Raw genomic sequence first — 16,444 nt, 5'->3', positions numbered from 1 at the left:
TGCATTAGCAGTAATGTCCCTTGTTCAACAGCCCTTGACCTGTGTGATTGGCCTGAATCATGTGTGTCAGTAGGCCGCACACACATTAACCCTTTCAGTCCGCCACTAGAGTTATAACAATATATAGAATCACGTGGCTAAATGCTGTTTGTTTACGATTGGTGAATGAGGTCCATTACTTACTATAGTTTTATAGCTTTACAGCAAGCTTATATTTATAGCTTAATAATTTTTAACAATATAAGCTTCAGATAGTATGACAGCCGATGCAAAAATTTGATTAGAAAAATATTTTTTTTTCATGGCTTTCTTAAAACCTGGTGAATTTATTTTTCATGACTATTGATATGAATGTTTTCTTCTCTGGTTTTATTAATCTATTAAGAAAATAAAACTATTAACATGTCTCTGTTACATACGCCTTGGAAAATCTTGCCATGCACAAAGTAAACATTTAAATCCAATATTCATCTTCTGTTATTACAGTTGTTAATAAAACACGATGTTTATTCTCTGAATGTTTAATGTTCTATCATGTATGCCATCATCTTCAAACTCCAATTGAATGAGAGCTTGAGAGGTTCCAATCCTCTCTTGCAAAAAGCCCTGGACTGAAACCTTGTTATGCGTAGTACATGCATGTCACCATACAGGTCAAGAGTGCGATTTTCCAAGAAGTGTCAAGACGGAGATCAGCAAGTCTGGGGCAGTCAAACAGAATATGTCTGGGGGCAGTCAAACAGAACAAGTCTGGGGCAGTCTAACAGAATATGAGGCAATGTTTCCTCTTGCTCCCTGCAGCGCCAAACCGTGAGTCGAAGTTTGGCCTTTTACCGTGCGAAAAATGAGCCAACGGGAAGGTGGCCTTTCCTGCACTGTGCAGCTTGCTTAGGCTTGGCACCTTCCAGGGCACCTCGTATGCTCAAAGTCTCTAAGAGCTTTTGGGACTTTTCCCAGCATTCCAACCATTTTTTTTATTGTTGTTGTCAGTGCATGATGACAGAATCCTGGTGTTGTTTCTTCCTTGGCCAGGATTCGGCAACGGCTTTGCCAGAATGAAATTAGATTGCCAAATATTTCTATCAGGTCGGATCTCATCTACTCTTGTTGGCTGGTCATGTATATCTAGAGGCAGACTGTATTCATATTGGTTTGTCTTTGAACCTGCTTTCTGCCGTCCCCTCTTTACTTATAGGAAGTTTGGGAAGGGCGAAAAAAAAAGTATTTCTGAGGACATTTCTAAACACGTTGTGAAGTCGGTGTAATTTTAATTTATTTAAATAATTAAGTATTTATAGGTGGCACTGCCAGGTCTATGGCAGGGGTGGGCAAATTACGTCCCGCGGGCCACATGCGGCCTGCCGAAGTGTTTTATGCGGCCCGCCGACATGTAGAAATCAGGTGCGCCCACGGTATATACATATAAAAATGCAAATATTAAAAATAATATCTATATAAATTATTGAAACTGTCTCATTATAAAAGTTTTAAGTAAACGAAGATTATGCTTATTGGCTATACATCAATACACTCAATTCAAGACACAATCTCTGAGTGTTGGGTAGGCTTGGAACAAGATGGCAAAAGTAACAACTGATGGTACTTGATCTAAATAGATATCCCAACCATAAACTCTAAACAGGAAAGTTTGTACAAAGTTGCATAAAATTTCTTTAATGCAACAATGCAATGTAACGCTAGCTTAGCACGGGCAAGGCAAATGAGAAGAATATAAAATCTCAAGGAAGAAATTGTTATATTACTTGAAGGACATTGACTGTGACTTTGATACCAATATTTCTAATGAAGAGTGAAAGACAGATATCATGTCTTTTATAACGGCTATTGCTATTGGTTGTTTATATATAAAATATAAATGCATGTTTATTCTTTTCAAAGAAGGCTTTCCCATTTCTACAGGCAAGCAAAGGAAAATAGTTTTTGTCATTTTCCTTTGCTGAAAGGTGAAACTATTTTTAGTGAAATAATTAAAAGTACAACACTTATTAAGATTCCTTAATTGTGCAATTTATAAAAGCAAATTTTAAGACATCAAGAACCAGTTTTAAATATTATCAGCTCACCATTTAGCACAGAAGCTGATTCAGCTCCAGAGGACATAACTCCAAGCAAAGAGAAGTTCCAGTCAGTACTACCACGGGAGTCTTATGGTGCCAGAAGCTGTATTTTCAAAATTAAAAAACCTCTGCTGCTGTTCAAAATATTTGGGTACACATACATCTGTTCTTCTTCTTCGTTCTCATTTTACATGTTGGAGGGTTCAGATCAGTAATCCTATATCTGAGATGAACCGCGCAATGGTTTCCAGATCAGGCAGTTCTCCGAATAGTCTTTGGAGAGTCTTGTTCGGGTCTCGTGATTTAGTATGCACCATTGAAGGACATGGCCAGCATTCTATGGTGATGCTCCATAAGGGCAGGTTTTCCTCGTACCGACTTTTAACTTCCAGAACATATATTATTGTCTCATTCAGTGAGCAAACATTATTTTGTGGAATCTAAACAAGTATAATCACTGGTCAATGTTGACCGGCTAATTTGACACCAGTCACAGAGGTAACAACTAGTAAGACAGTTTCAAAGTTCCGGAACATTATGCACGAGTGTAAAAAGTAAAATACTGCACATTAAGTAAAAATTTATATTTTTGGGAATATTGTGATATATAAAGACAACAGCAAATTTTAAAAATTAGTAAAATTGGTTTCAAAAACTGCTTAGTCGCGGAGTGTGATAAAAAAAAAAGAAACGCGAATATAATACAGTGTAAATATGAGTTAAAAGACATTCTACACAGTTAGCGAGCGTATCTTTTTAAGATATATACATATATGCGGCCCGCCATTCCCAAACTTTTTAAAAATGTTGCCCTCGATACAAAAAGGTTGCCCACCCCTGGTCTATGGGATTCTAGTAGCGAACCATAGATTGGGGCAGATTCAGTCTTTGGTTAACAGACACTCACAAATCTCTTCAGTTTAAAATAGATCAATGTTTAATTTAATGTATGAAAATGTAAAAATAAAAAAAAAGGATAATAATGTGAAGTAATATATTTAATTATTTATTTAATTATTTAATGTATGAAAAATTAAATCCAAATTTGACAGCTGATGGAATGGATATATATGTTCAATTATATGGTCGAATGGTAAAGCGCTTGGCTTCCTTACCGGAAGTTCCGAGTTCGAACACTGGTGATGACTGGGATTTATTTGTAGTTTAGGGAGTGCCTCTGAGTCCCTAGCCCAGCTCTAATGTGAAGAGTAAATTTGGTTGGGCCACGGTGACAAATGACCCTATAAAAACTTAGCCCTATGTTTCAGTGTCCAGTGGACGCCCTATGATGATGATTTCCACTGATGAGAATGCATGGTCGTTAATAATTATGAGATGTTAACTAAAAGATCAAGTCATAAAATAACAAAAAAAAAAAACCAGCCCTACGTATTGTGTAGTTGGAGTACTAGGGGATTGTGTCGACACTTCATTATCTTCAATTAAACTAATTCGGGCTCTTTAACAGAAAAAAACGCCATAGGCCATGGAACTCAAATACAAAAGAAATACAAAACAATCAACATGAAATAAAAGGTGGAGGTTGTTTGACTGAGAGACCTCTTGGATTGCCATCAAAAGGGCTTGAATTCAAATTTCTACTCGATTTGTGTTGTGTTTTTTTTTATTAGCGGCTGAAGGGCATGCAAATGTTCTCCCTGATGACTCCTTTCACGAAAAAGAAGTGGGTTTAAACTCAAAACCCCTTTGGCTACGCTCATAGCATTTTGAGGTCGTTATTTGCTTTTTTATTATATTGAAGAGGGGGTTTTTCACTGTAAACCCTCTAGAGTGGGGTTTTAAACACAAAACCCTTTTTGGCTATGCTCATATAATCTGGTGACTGATGTATGGATAGTCATATATCGTTAATTTCTGAGAGGGGTTTTAAAAACCAAATCTTAGCTATGCTCTTGGAATTTTGGGATTTTCGTTTGCTTTTTTTATTTTGTTGTATAGAAGAAGGGGATTTAACTGCTAACCTCCCTGGTAGAGGTTGTAAACTCAAAACCCTCTTGTCTGCGCTGGGGCAAGTGATGGTTTAGTATTAAAAATCAATCACTTAACTCCGATCCCCCTCCCTGTGGGGGGATTTCATTTCGGGGTATGAGGTTAAACCCAAGAACCCCCACCCTGGCTACGCCTATGGTTGAAACCCACGCTTGCAGAAGTCTTCATTGCATTTGTCAAAAATAAAAATTCTTAAAATATAAATAACTTACGTTGGCAACACAAACCTAATTCAGAGACAACCAATGGCAGCGTGAAGATTGCTAGTCCACTTTACTGATGTTTATAAAATTTAATCGACTTGTATTATACAAGCTAATCAATTCAAAACACTATTTACCTTTACAAAATGCATTTTTGTTTCAAAGCTGTGACGTTCTGTTAGCAGACACTGTACTACATATTTAGCATAATACTTTCACACAAACTGTATGTCTAACCTTTTTTTTTTACATTTTTATATAAACTTACTTCGTCTGTCTGGTACAATTCTCCTACTTCCCATTCTCTGATCATGTTGGAACCTAACGGAACAAAAATCAATCAAAATATTTACGAATTACTTTAATTAATTGGTGGGTTTTAATTAATTTTGTTTGATATAGAAGAAGGGAAACAAATCATAAAATATTGAGAAGTGTGAATTAAAATGGGCAGTATTTTTACTTAAGTTCGTTTTTTTTTATTTTCTTTTACTTTCGTATGTTTCTTGTTCTGTATTTAATTTACATAGATTTAGAAAAATAATTGATGTAGGTGATGAAGTTGTGAAATTAAAAATCAATACGTAAACACATGTATGACATTTGTGGTCTACAGACTCTTGAATAAGTTAGCAATAAGGAAAAGAATTAAAACAATGACTTTTACTTATATATACAATTATATAATTCATCACTATATACATCAATTTTAAAATAACTTTTATAAATCTTACTAAACAAATGTTACATTTTCTCTTCATCTCGAGAATATGTCAGTTATTTGTTGAATACATTAACAAGAGCTCTCATTTTATAGACAGCGTAAAAAATTGTCCCAGTAAGCTGCTATTATATGTGCTAGTCTTATCACACAGATCGATAATCGTTCGTTGCTCACTTTACTTTCACGCCTGTAAAATTGTCTCAATGTTCACCAAATCTGCAGGGAATCTTGAAAGTAATATAGGTGGAAGGAGATCACAGAGATTCTTCAACGTCTAACATCATAGTGAACACCTCAGCACACAATTAACTGACAATGATAATAAACATGCGGCTTTATATACATGTTTATTATCCACGCTGTCAGAGTTTTTAAGTATGTTTTTAAAATATATTTTTGAACAAGAAGTGAGCCAATGAACTATGAAATATGGTTTGCAAACCTTACATTTTCATCGCTACCCTTCTGGGTTGACTACGCTACAACGCCTTGAATAAGAGACTTCTGTCAATGTATTGACTTTCAATTAGCTGCTGTGAATTTAATTACCCAGCGTCGCGATATTAATTCTATCTAGTTGTAAGTATTCTATTCCATTGTCTTAAGCCTTACACAAACTGGATATATAGATTTTTTTCTTGCAAGCGGGTATATTTATGCCAGACAAAATTGTTAGAACCAAATTATTAGCAAAGTTATGAAATGGTTGCAAAGAAAGGACAGAAAGGTAATTAGGAGACAAAAAAAAAAGAAATGCATTTATTATACAAGCAAAAATATAATGGACTTTATAGATAATGTTATTAGTTCAAATCTGTCATTTTACAATACTTGAAAACTGTAATATAAAAATGTAAAAAAAAAAAGCAGCAATTAAAATGGAACCGATAATTTTTTTGGAAAATAAATTTAAAACCCAAATGATCCTGAATTTAAATATAATGAAAATATTAACATCCTTAAAATGTACGTTTAAAAAAAAATACGATGTTTAAAAATATTTCGGGCAATTATAGGCCTACTTCTATATGTTGAAAGTTTATAAAGAAATGTCATTTTTCGTTTATATTTTAAAATAAAAAAAAAGTTAAGTGATCATTAACTAAAATTTTGATTAACTTAAGTTAGTTTTTTTTCCTATTTCTTAATTTACCTGTAGCCAATCGTTGCATCAGCTTGTAATATAAATACATATATAAACATGAGTGAAATAAATCATTTTTATAAACGTGTACATCCAGTAAATAAATCGACTGTGTTTTTTTTTTTTTGTAATCAAGAAATCTTTCCAGAAAAACTTGTCTATTTATATATAATGTTTCCAAACCCTACCACATGAAAGCATCTGTTAAGTGAACGGTAGACAAAATTCTACCAGCTATGATACATCGTAGTTCGAATGATGACCACTTTGTCATTCAGGGAACTGAGACCTATGTGAGCCCGGAATGTTCGGCTGCTCACTGGGCAGGTTATTCCAGCTAGTGTCATTGGCCTTTCTTTTCTTCTCTAGTGTTTTTCTTCTGCCAGCGTTGTTCTCTTTTCCTCAGCAACCTGTACGCCATCATGTCAATGGTTCCGCTCTTTTTTCTAAAGCTGCAGTCGTTCTGGTAGTAGTCCATGTTGTAGATGTTGCATGAGCAAATTTAGTGGGATGCGTGCGTGGATTTTCCCAGCAATAGAGAAAAGAGATATTCCTCTGTGGTTTTCGCAGATTTAGCGATTCCCTTATCGCTAGTATAGATGGACAATTGTGGCATCTTTAAAGTCTTGTGGTAATGAACCTTGTTCCCACATAATTAAGAACAGCTATTGAAGTCTTTCAATCATGGCTAATCCACCTTTTTTGTAGACCTCTGCGGGAATGGAGTCAGCTCCTGGGGCTTTTCAGCTTGCAAGCTGTTGAATGGCAAGATCGAGCTATGATGATGTTGTAGAGCATTGTAAATATAAACGAAACTATTTTGTACTTTTATAATTGATCTGAAAGTGTTTTCTAAGTGTTCTTTGAGGTGCTATATAGACATGTTTCATTGGAACAATGTCAACATGAGCATCTAACACATTGGTTGACTGCCTTCATATCTGTCTCTTGCATTGATAGAGCACTGTGAAGTTTTAGTGCATTTTATGGCACAATGTGTTGCAGCCCGTGGAATTTTATAACTTTCAAAATCTTCACTGACCAAATCATTTTTGTGGTTCTTTACACCTCACTATCACATGATCTCTTTAAAAAAATTCTGGAGTTCCGATAGTCCGAAATAGTTAAGGCCGAACCAATTTCGTATAAACTAATATCACTTGAAATTATTACTAAAATTATGAAATAAAGCTTTGATGTTGCTACGTAAAACTTCAGTCCGCCTCGCCCCCAGCGAATACGTCGTTTCTGAGGCATTGGCGTAATTTTCCTTTAAAAGAGAGGTCTTCATCTCTTGAACAAAAAAGGGAACATACTTTTTAAAACATTAATTCTGTTTTGTTCATGACACTAAATTTCTTTGAAACGTACTGTAGTTTTTAGTGCATAATACAATTATTCACTCTTTCTTTTTTGTTTTTTTATTCCTAAAAATATCCTAATTTTTGTTTCGGATTAAACGGACTTTGAGATTACCGAAGTTCGGCAATGTAAATTGATAGCCATCGACTAGACTGAAGTGACAAAATAGGGTATTAAAAAAGCTTTTTGTGGAATTTTTTACAGAGGTAGATGATAACTTGAACAGTTCATTCTTCTAATAACAGCATGAATTATAGCAAGGAGGATGAAACTGAACAGTTAATCTCCAATGAGTGGACTCAGGTCATTGAATGCCTTAACTATGTCGTCATTACGCCAGCTGTAGCTGGGGCTGGGATTGTTGCTAATATCGTTAATATACTCGTCTATTCAAAGTGAGTATAATGAACTAGATCTTGACGTAAGGTTTGAGTTCTCTTTTAGAAATGTCTCATGAGAAGCTGTTGGATGTCTTTCCGTCAGGCTAGTAGAGCACTGGTCAAAGTGCTAAACCCTTTTAATGTCTTTTTACAAAGCTTATATCAACTCACTCTGTCTGTCTATCTGTCACTAAAACGTTTATACACATTATTACTCCAACATCCAATATCGGATTAAGCTGAAATTTTCAATAATTATTTCTTTCACCTGACAACACAAGAATAAAAAAAACAAACTATTGGTAATTAATTATTTTGTTATATTTTATATCTTGAACAAGGGAGCAAATCGTACTTGACAGATGTGATGATATAAGTTGAGAAATCTTGAGCCCCGATTGAATATTTTTAATGCATTTAAAAAACGATCATGTAAACATTCACCAAGACATCCCCTATTCACTTCTCCTTTCCCAACAACAAATTGATATGATCAAAGAGCATTGAGAAAGCTAAAAAGCTTAAAAATAATTGGCAAAAATAGTTCCATCTCACAGATTTATATGTCAATTCAATCATGCATACATGGCATGACTAATCCAAACGAATTATAATTACACTTGTTTAATTATGTAGGAAGGTGATCATCCGTTTATATCTGTTTTTCATATTTATTCATGGTATTGTTTACTACTATAAAGTTAAACATCAAAATGGTGGTGCAATTGGCTAACAAAGTAGAGACAGGCTCCACACTTACATAAATAGAAGCCGGAGTTTAAATAATTAACCAGATCAATTAGATTTCTGGGAAGAAGAAATAAGCACATTATTCTTTAAATATCAGAGATACTCCATTTTAATTATATATATGTAATGTTTCTGTTGCGAATTAGAGACAAATTTTTAAATAAATAATCTCCCCTTTTTTTCTGCAGTATATTTTTATTTTTTTGTTCCGCTTTACATTAAATAATAAAAAAAAACTGTATTATATACAAAGAAAAGCAAGTGATATGAACAAATGTGGTGGCACTAGAAGTAACCTAAATCAACGAGAATGTTTGGTAGGGAATTAGATGAACTTAACAATGTGAAGGATACCATATCGAAAGCTCACTTCTGCTAAGTAAAAAAATATTTTGAGCTTCTAGAAAAACGACATTCATAAATAGTTTATCATTTATCGTTTAAAATACATCGCTTATAAAAAGTTATTTATTCTGTACACCAGAAACACCAAAATAGCTATTTATAGCTATATTTAGCAATTCACCATGAATATAAATCTCCAACAGAAGAATGTGATCAAACAATTGTATGTTATTACGAGAAAAGTAATTGCTCTATAAGTTGTATTTTTTTTTTAATTAATTTTTTTTTCTTGCTAATATATCTTAACACCTTCTGATTTCCTACAAACAGGCATGGACTAAAAGAGTCGTCAAATATAAATTTCTTTGTATTATCCATAAACGATGTTGGATGTCTGCTAACTGCCATTATGTTCGGCATTTTCATTAACCCGCTGCTGACTGGCATGAAAGATCTGCCCCTGGATCCATTGGCTGTTGGCTATATTGTCGCAGGTAATGGTTTCTTGCATAGAATGCTTTCGATTTGTATTTTTAAACTTTATTAGTTCGCTATAAGGTGTTATGGAATTCAATCATGGGTGGTGATTCCTAATTGTCTATGGTGATTCCTCCTTGTTTGTGGTGATTCTTCCTTGTGGTGATCCCTCCTTATCCCTTTTTTATTCCTCCTTGTTTGTGGTGATTCCTCCTTTCCTAGTCTGTGGTGATTCCTCCTTTCCTTGTCTGTGGTTTTTCCTCCTTTCCTAGTCTGTGGTGATTCCTCCTTTCCTAGTCTGTGGTGATTCATCCATTCCTTGTCTGTGGTGATTCCTCCTTTCCTTGTCTGTGGTGATTCCTCCTTTCCTAGTCTGTGGTTATTCCTCTTTGTCTGTGGTGATTCCTCTTTGTCTGTGGTAATTCTTCTTTGTCTGTGGTAATTCTTCTTTGTCTGAGGTGATTCCTCCTTTCCTTGTCTGTGGTAATTCCTCCTTTCCTTGTCTGTGGTGATTCCTCCTTTCCTTGTCTGTGGTGATTCCTCCTTTCCTTGTCTGTGGTAATTCCTCCTTTCCTTGTCTGCGGTGATTCCTCCTTTCCTTGTCTGTGGTGATTCCTCTTTGTCTGTGGTGATTCCTCTTTGTCTGTGGTAATTCTTCTTTGTCTGTGGTAATTCTTCTTTGTCTGTGGTGATTCCTCCTTTCCTTGTCTGTGGTGATTCCTCCTTTCCTTGTCTGTGGTGATTCCTCCTTTCCTTGTCTGTGAAGATTCCTCTTTGTCTGTGGTAATTCTTCTTTGTCTGTGGTGATTCCTCCTTTCCTTGTCTGTGGTGATTCCTTTTGTCTGTGGTAATTCTTTTTTGTCTGTGGTGATTCCTCCTTTCCTAGTCTGTGGTGATTCCTCCTTTCCTTGTCTGTGGTGATTCCTCCTTTCCTTGTCTGTGGTGATTTCTTATTGTTTTTGGTGATTCCTCTTTGTCTGTGGTGATTTCTTCTTGTTTGTGGTAATTCCTTCTTGTTTGTGGTGATTCCCCCGTGTCTGTGTCCTGTCTAATAGGTACCTGACTTTAGTTGGGGAAAGTAGAGACGATTGGTCTTTGTGCTTTAACGGTGGGCCTCAGAAACAGATGACCTTTACATCATCTGCCCCATATATCACAAGTCTGAAAGATCAACTTATATGAAGTCTAAGCCCTGGTAGAAATAGATATTGCACGCACGACAGTTGTACAAACTGTGTCTTTGAGATATACAACAAATATTGAAAGTGATCATCCATAATGGAAAGAAGTGAAATATTTGTGCTTCTCTATAATCTACAGCAGGGGTTCTCAACCTGTGTGTCGCGACCCCCTTGGGGGTCGATTGACGATTTGGCAGGGGTCGCTTAAGACCATCGAAAATATGGATTGTTATTGTCTACTCTTCTTTTGCTGTATGTGTGTGTGTGTGTGTGGGGGGGGGGGCGCGGCAGAGTGGGGGGTGTAAAAAGGAGTCGCCGAGCATAAAAGGTTGAGAACCGCTGATCTAAAGGCTCTAAACTGATGCTTTCCATTAAAAAAAACATGTGCTTGCGCTAATCGCTGTGCGCCTTTTAACTATGCACATACACTTTAAGTACAACATTGACATCTTCATTTTAGAATAGCTTAATAGCACCATGCATATCACAATAAAATTTTCAGTAAAAATAATACATATAATCAGTATTTTAATGCTATATATTCCATATTACTAGATAACACATTCAACTTCATCTCCCCCAATCCCTTTGTCATTTGAACAGTTGGGGCACCACATTAGATCTGTTGACTGTCTCTCTCCATTCCTCGCTGTATTTTGCCTTGGATTGAATTTCTCTCATTGACAGGCATGTCTTTTCTTTTATGTTGTCTTCCCATCACTTTAAAGTCCTGCTTGACTTTAAAACTTAAAAGTTTTCCCTGAGTCATTTTAACGGGAACATACCTTTCAGGTATAATAAAGACATCGCCTTGACATCTGTCAATAAAGTCACTACATTTTTTGTTCCTTATATCAATGATTGCTGAAGCCTCCCTTGAGAACACTGGCGGATCCGGGGGGGGGGGGCGGTAGGGGCGATCGCCCCCCACCCCCACTCGGGCGCCCCCCCCCCCCAAGGGGGGGTGGCGGACGAATTTTAGTATAGAATTCACACAATTTGTATACAAATTTATTACTTATGTTAATAATATATACTAATTATTTATATTTCAACCTATTTTTTTTATTATTTCGCCCCCTCCTCTAGTATGTTGACCGATTTGGTGGGGTCGGGAGGGGGCAATGGTATCAATCACAGCTTGCTAACAGAATCAATTAAATATCTATATGATTAAAACTTGTTATTGATATTTTAACCGATCTTTATATTATGTCGTTCCCTGTTTACCGTTTGGGGGGGGGGCGAATACCTCTACTGCCCTTCCCACCTAAACCATTTGAGTGGGGGGGGGGCGGTCCTACTTTTATGGAGAAATCATAGTTTGTGAACATAATTAGTTGAATTAATCTATAAATTTTATATTATGTCGCTCCCTTTCTGGTATCTTGGTCGATTCGGTGGGGTTGGCGGGAGGGCGATTGCATGTACTGCCCTTCCCACTCTAGCCCTCTGAGTGGGGGGGGGGCGGCCCTATTTTTATGGAGAATCATAGTTTGTAAACAAAATTAGTTGAATATCTATATAATATAAACTACGTATTGATATGTGAACCCATTGTATATTATGTCGTACCATACTCTAATCTCAAATTTTATCATTAGTAAATTTAAATGAAAAAGGGTTGCACCAGATGGGAAGGGCGATACATGCAATTGCATTTCCCCCATCGGACAAACCAATACTTTTTCTTTTAGTATTATAGTTTAGAAATTACAAAATGTAAAAAATCTGCCACTAATATAATTTATATATACTATAAATTAAATTCTAATATCGAGTCGCCCTACTTCTACCGCCCCTCCCATTTCCAGAGTTTATGTAATTCCACATGAATTTATCATAATTATTTTAAGAAAGACTTTGCATTGGAAAAGTTAGAATTTAAACGAAATTTTTCAGTATAAGAATCATGATTGAGATGAGTTCTAAACCGAAAAAAAATCCATTTATAGTCGCCTTTTCCCAACATTTACTCAATCGGATATTTTTCTAGTTAAATAAATTTGGGACTATAACTCACAACTTATACTACAATGTTATTGAATATTATTTATCGAATAATTTTTTTTCAGCGGCGATCCTCAAAGCCAAAATCTAAATATGTGGGGTATCTTATCTTTTTAAGGAACAAATCGGTTTTATTTGCAATGTATTAAGGGCCTATAAATTCATATTAGAATATCTTTCAAGTACAATATTATTCAAAAGGTCCTTTTTTTTAATAGTATGAATAATGAGCTTTAGGTCAGGAGAATGCGTTTCTGCAGTGAAAAATGCCAGAAAACGCTTTTGGCGTCGGGGCTTCGCCCCGAACTCCATTGATGAATAAGGAGCTGTAGATGTCAGGAAAATGCGTTTCTGCAGTGAAGAATGCAAGAAAACGCTTTTGTTGTCGGGGCTTCGCCCCGAACTTTATTGATGAATGATGAGCTGTAGATGTCAGGAGAATGCGTTTCTGCAGTGAAGAATGCAAGAAAACGCTTTTGTCGTCGGGGCTTTGCCCCAAACTCCACTAGGAAACCTTATAGCGTTGCCCCACTTTTTCGGCGAAGGTTGAGAAATGCTGCTTTTTAAAATTCTTATATATATATATATATATATATATATATATATATATATATATATATATATATATATATGTGTGTGTGTGTGTGTGTGTATGTGTATGTGTGTTCTGTACACACGTTTATGCATAGGGTTAGGGTTTACTGGGCGTTAGGGTTAGGGTTTGGAAAATAATCGTCCCCCCCACTCCAAAGTTCTGGATCCGCTAGTGGTTGAGAATAAATCAAATGACTCTTCAAAAGCAAACTTTTTGAAAAAAAAAGTTAACTAAGATTATTTAGCATTTATATATAAGACAAACGAATTCAAAATGACTTTAATGACCTAGGAAATGATGAATAAATCTGTATCAAAATAAAATCTTATGAACTGTAACAATGTTACATATTTATTACAACCTGAATGTTGTATTCTGGTGGGCCTAATGTAGCCTGCATATCATAGTTCTTCCACTTTACTTTAGAGCAGTGGTTCCCAAAGAGGTCCTTATGGACCACCAGTTGAACCAATGAATTTTTACTTTAGGCATTTTAAATGTTACTAAAGAGTCTTTTCAGTCAATACTTGAGACTTAATATCTAAATCAGACTAAATATGCAATTTTAATCTAATATGGATGACCTGTTTAACTACGTTCAAGACAAGATTATGATTTACTTTACACTTACATCCTCCCATATTATGCCCGTAACTGGGAAGTAAGCAGAGTCCATAGAAACTGGTCTCTAGCTTTGTTTGCAGCTTCTTACCACTCCCATGAGATCTTTTATGAAGTTTCGGCGCCTTTGTTACACAAGGACGTCAATGTCTGTGTTTTCCTCGTTTTGGCCTCTTGCTATATCATATTCACAGATATTACTTAATTTAATTACTTACTTTTTTTGCATTTATATTGGCCTAGATTTTATTTTTTACTCTATCTGTAATCTAGTTCGTTCATATCTTGTAGGTATGATTTTTTTTACTAAAGCCTCGTGTAGGAAACTATTACATCTCCTTTTTTCGTATCCACAGCCTGGCCTAGAGCTTTTTTCTCTAAGATAACTTGCTTCATTACAGTGTACATTACTACTGAGAGATGCCTTTGTGTCATGTCCCCTCTCAAAGTCAGACAAATCTTAAGTCCAGTAAGAACTGTCATTACATTGAGCTTGCTCTACGTGGCCATGACCTTGATACACTTCATTCGTTTCTACATGGGGAACCTCTTTCTGACCTACTACACTGACAGAGCACTTAACAGAACAGTGCTAAGCGTTGGAGTCAACGTCAAATATAGCATGGCAGACGTCATTTCCGGAACTGCTAACACCGTGGCGTTCTTCATCCCGTTTATCACTTCCATCCTGGCAACCTTGCTCCTGACTCTCGAGCTTCAGCAGAAATCTAAATGGCGCAAAGCGGTTGGCGCTTCCGGTGTCTCGAACGCGACGGCGCTATCCAGACGTGACCAATCAGTGAGCAAGGCCATTGTCCTGCTCTCGACAGTTCTCATTGTCAGCTACATTCCAAACACGGTCAACTGTATCATCCCGACCTTGCTGGACGGCTTCAAGTTGTACGGGAGGTACAACAATGTCTACGTGGTGATGTGGTCTCTGGCCTTCGTGTTTGAGAGCATCAACTCCAGCACCAGCTTCATCATCTACTATTCCATGAGTACCAAATACAGGCAGACGTTTGATTCCATGTTTCGGAGATGTAGAAGAAAGAGCCGGAACCTACCCTCATTAAGAGAAGGAATTCTCTCTACGTTAACACAGAAAGTCTAAGACGTAATAAAAAATAATAATTTCAACTTGGAATTGTGTAAAATTTGTGTGTGTTATAAATTGCATTTGTTTAAGACTCAAATTCATGCCTATTGTATGATCAGTACACTACGTTCCAATTTCTTTTTAGGACTTGTGGTTGAGGGGTTTACTGGACGAATGTTTCCGTGCTTCCTCTATGTAATACCCCTTTGTGGTGATTTAACAAAAGGAAATCTATTAATTAAGTAATTATTAGTATTGATGTTGTAAAGTCAATGGGTTTGTAATGGCACCATGGACCAGTGCGAATTAGATGTTAGGAAAACGTACTTACTGGTAGTATAAATTATGACAGAGAAATTACATTGTATAAAATATTTAATGAGATAAAAAGGAAAGGCTAAACAATGCAATGTATCTAAATATGAACATGGAAATTGGTGTGATAATTTAATCATTACACTGCTTGCCTGATACATTTATATAAGTGCTCTATTGTTTATATCACTTAACTCTAGATCAGTTGTTTGCTCAGTTGCTTATCCCTTATCTTGGTGCCGTAGGCTGGTCAGGCCTTCTAGCATAAGTCTCACCGTCGGGAAGTGTAAACTCAAACTGTAGACTTTGGTTGAGATAATCATAGCCTGGCCAGTGTTGTGCGCTCTTGAGGTAGAGAGGAAGTGACGACGGAAATGAAGCTAAGTAAGAAGACGCAGGTTCGGGTGCAGAGAGTCAACTCCAGGTAATCGGTGTTCGCTTGTATTCGCTGATGTAGAAGTTCCTACCTCCAGACACGGATTTGTAAATGGGTTCTTCCGCAACCTGCTGATATAGTAGCAGGCTTAGCCGTCGATCACAGAGATGATGAAACTAACGAAATGTCATGAAGTTTGAATAGGAGTTCAGGAAGTAGGAAAGGTATAACAGGAACTGGAACAGAAACTGATATAGCAGGGATCTAGGACGTCTTAAGGACCAGAGACAGAAACTTAACGGTGTCTCTAGCTGCAACCAGGTCCAAAGGTATAGAATGAATGAGGGAAAACAATAAACATAATCTATGAATGAACGCCCCTTAATGTTCAAGATAGAATGTAGTGAATGTACCTGACTGAGAAAGTTTGAACCTTATATTGGACTTTATTTCCCGCTTGGAAGGAAATGAAACCGGGTAAGAAAATATGTGATTGGTCAATCACGTGATAGGTCATGGAAAACATTTCCAAGGTGATAAAGTCCTAATGAGACAAGAAGTGAAGACCAAGTTTGCTGACTCCACCTTTTTTTTTACCTGACGGGAGGTCAAGAGTGAAGAACGCGTATAGACTAGAGTCGCTAGTCAAAGGGGAAAGGGGTGCACAGGCCGCATTGTCACGCTGACCTTAATGACTAGATAGTCAGACTAGCAAGATAAAAGCAGTTCGTCTCGCGCTATCGGCCAGTCCTCAATGTCCTCAATGTTGATAGA

The 16,444-nt window shown here is 36.4% G+C and overlaps 1 protein-coding gene across 1 annotated transcript; it reads left to right on the top strand.

Moving 5' to 3' along the window:
• Nucleotides 1–9,328: 9,328 nt before the first annotated feature.
• Nucleotides 9,329–15,223, top strand: LOC106073637 (FMRFamide peptide receptor frpr-18-like). Its single transcript, XM_013234243.2, has 2 exons — nucleotides 9,329–9,490; nucleotides 14,237–15,223. The coding sequence occupies exons 1-2, from the start codon at nucleotides 9,406–9,408 to the stop codon at nucleotides 14,992–14,994; spliced, it is 843 nt and encodes a 280-aa protein (XP_013089697.2). The 5' UTR covers nucleotides 9,329–9,405; the 3' UTR covers nucleotides 14,995–15,223.
• The last annotated feature ends 1,221 nt before the right edge of the window (nucleotides 15,224–16,444 follow it).

The sequence above is a fragment of the Biomphalaria glabrata genome, chromosome 16, assembly GCF_947242115.1.
Source record: "Biomphalaria glabrata chromosome 16, xgBioGlab47.1, whole genome shotgun sequence".
NCBI classification, from domain to species: Eukaryota; Metazoa; Mollusca; class Gastropoda; family Planorbidae; genus Biomphalaria; species Biomphalaria glabrata.
The sequence above is the reverse complement of the archived record's forward strand: the minus strand, read 5'-3'. Positions and strand labels throughout refer to the sequence as shown.

Coding starts and splice junctions, on each gene's coding strand:
- LOC106073637 (XM_013234243.2), top strand. CDS start 9,406: ATGTTCGGCATTTTCATTAACCCGCTGCTGACTGGCATGAAAGATCTG. Junction 9,491..14,236: donor TGTTGGCTATATTGTCGCAG/GTAATGGTTTCT, acceptor TCGTATCCACAG/CCTGGCCTAGAGCTTTTTTC.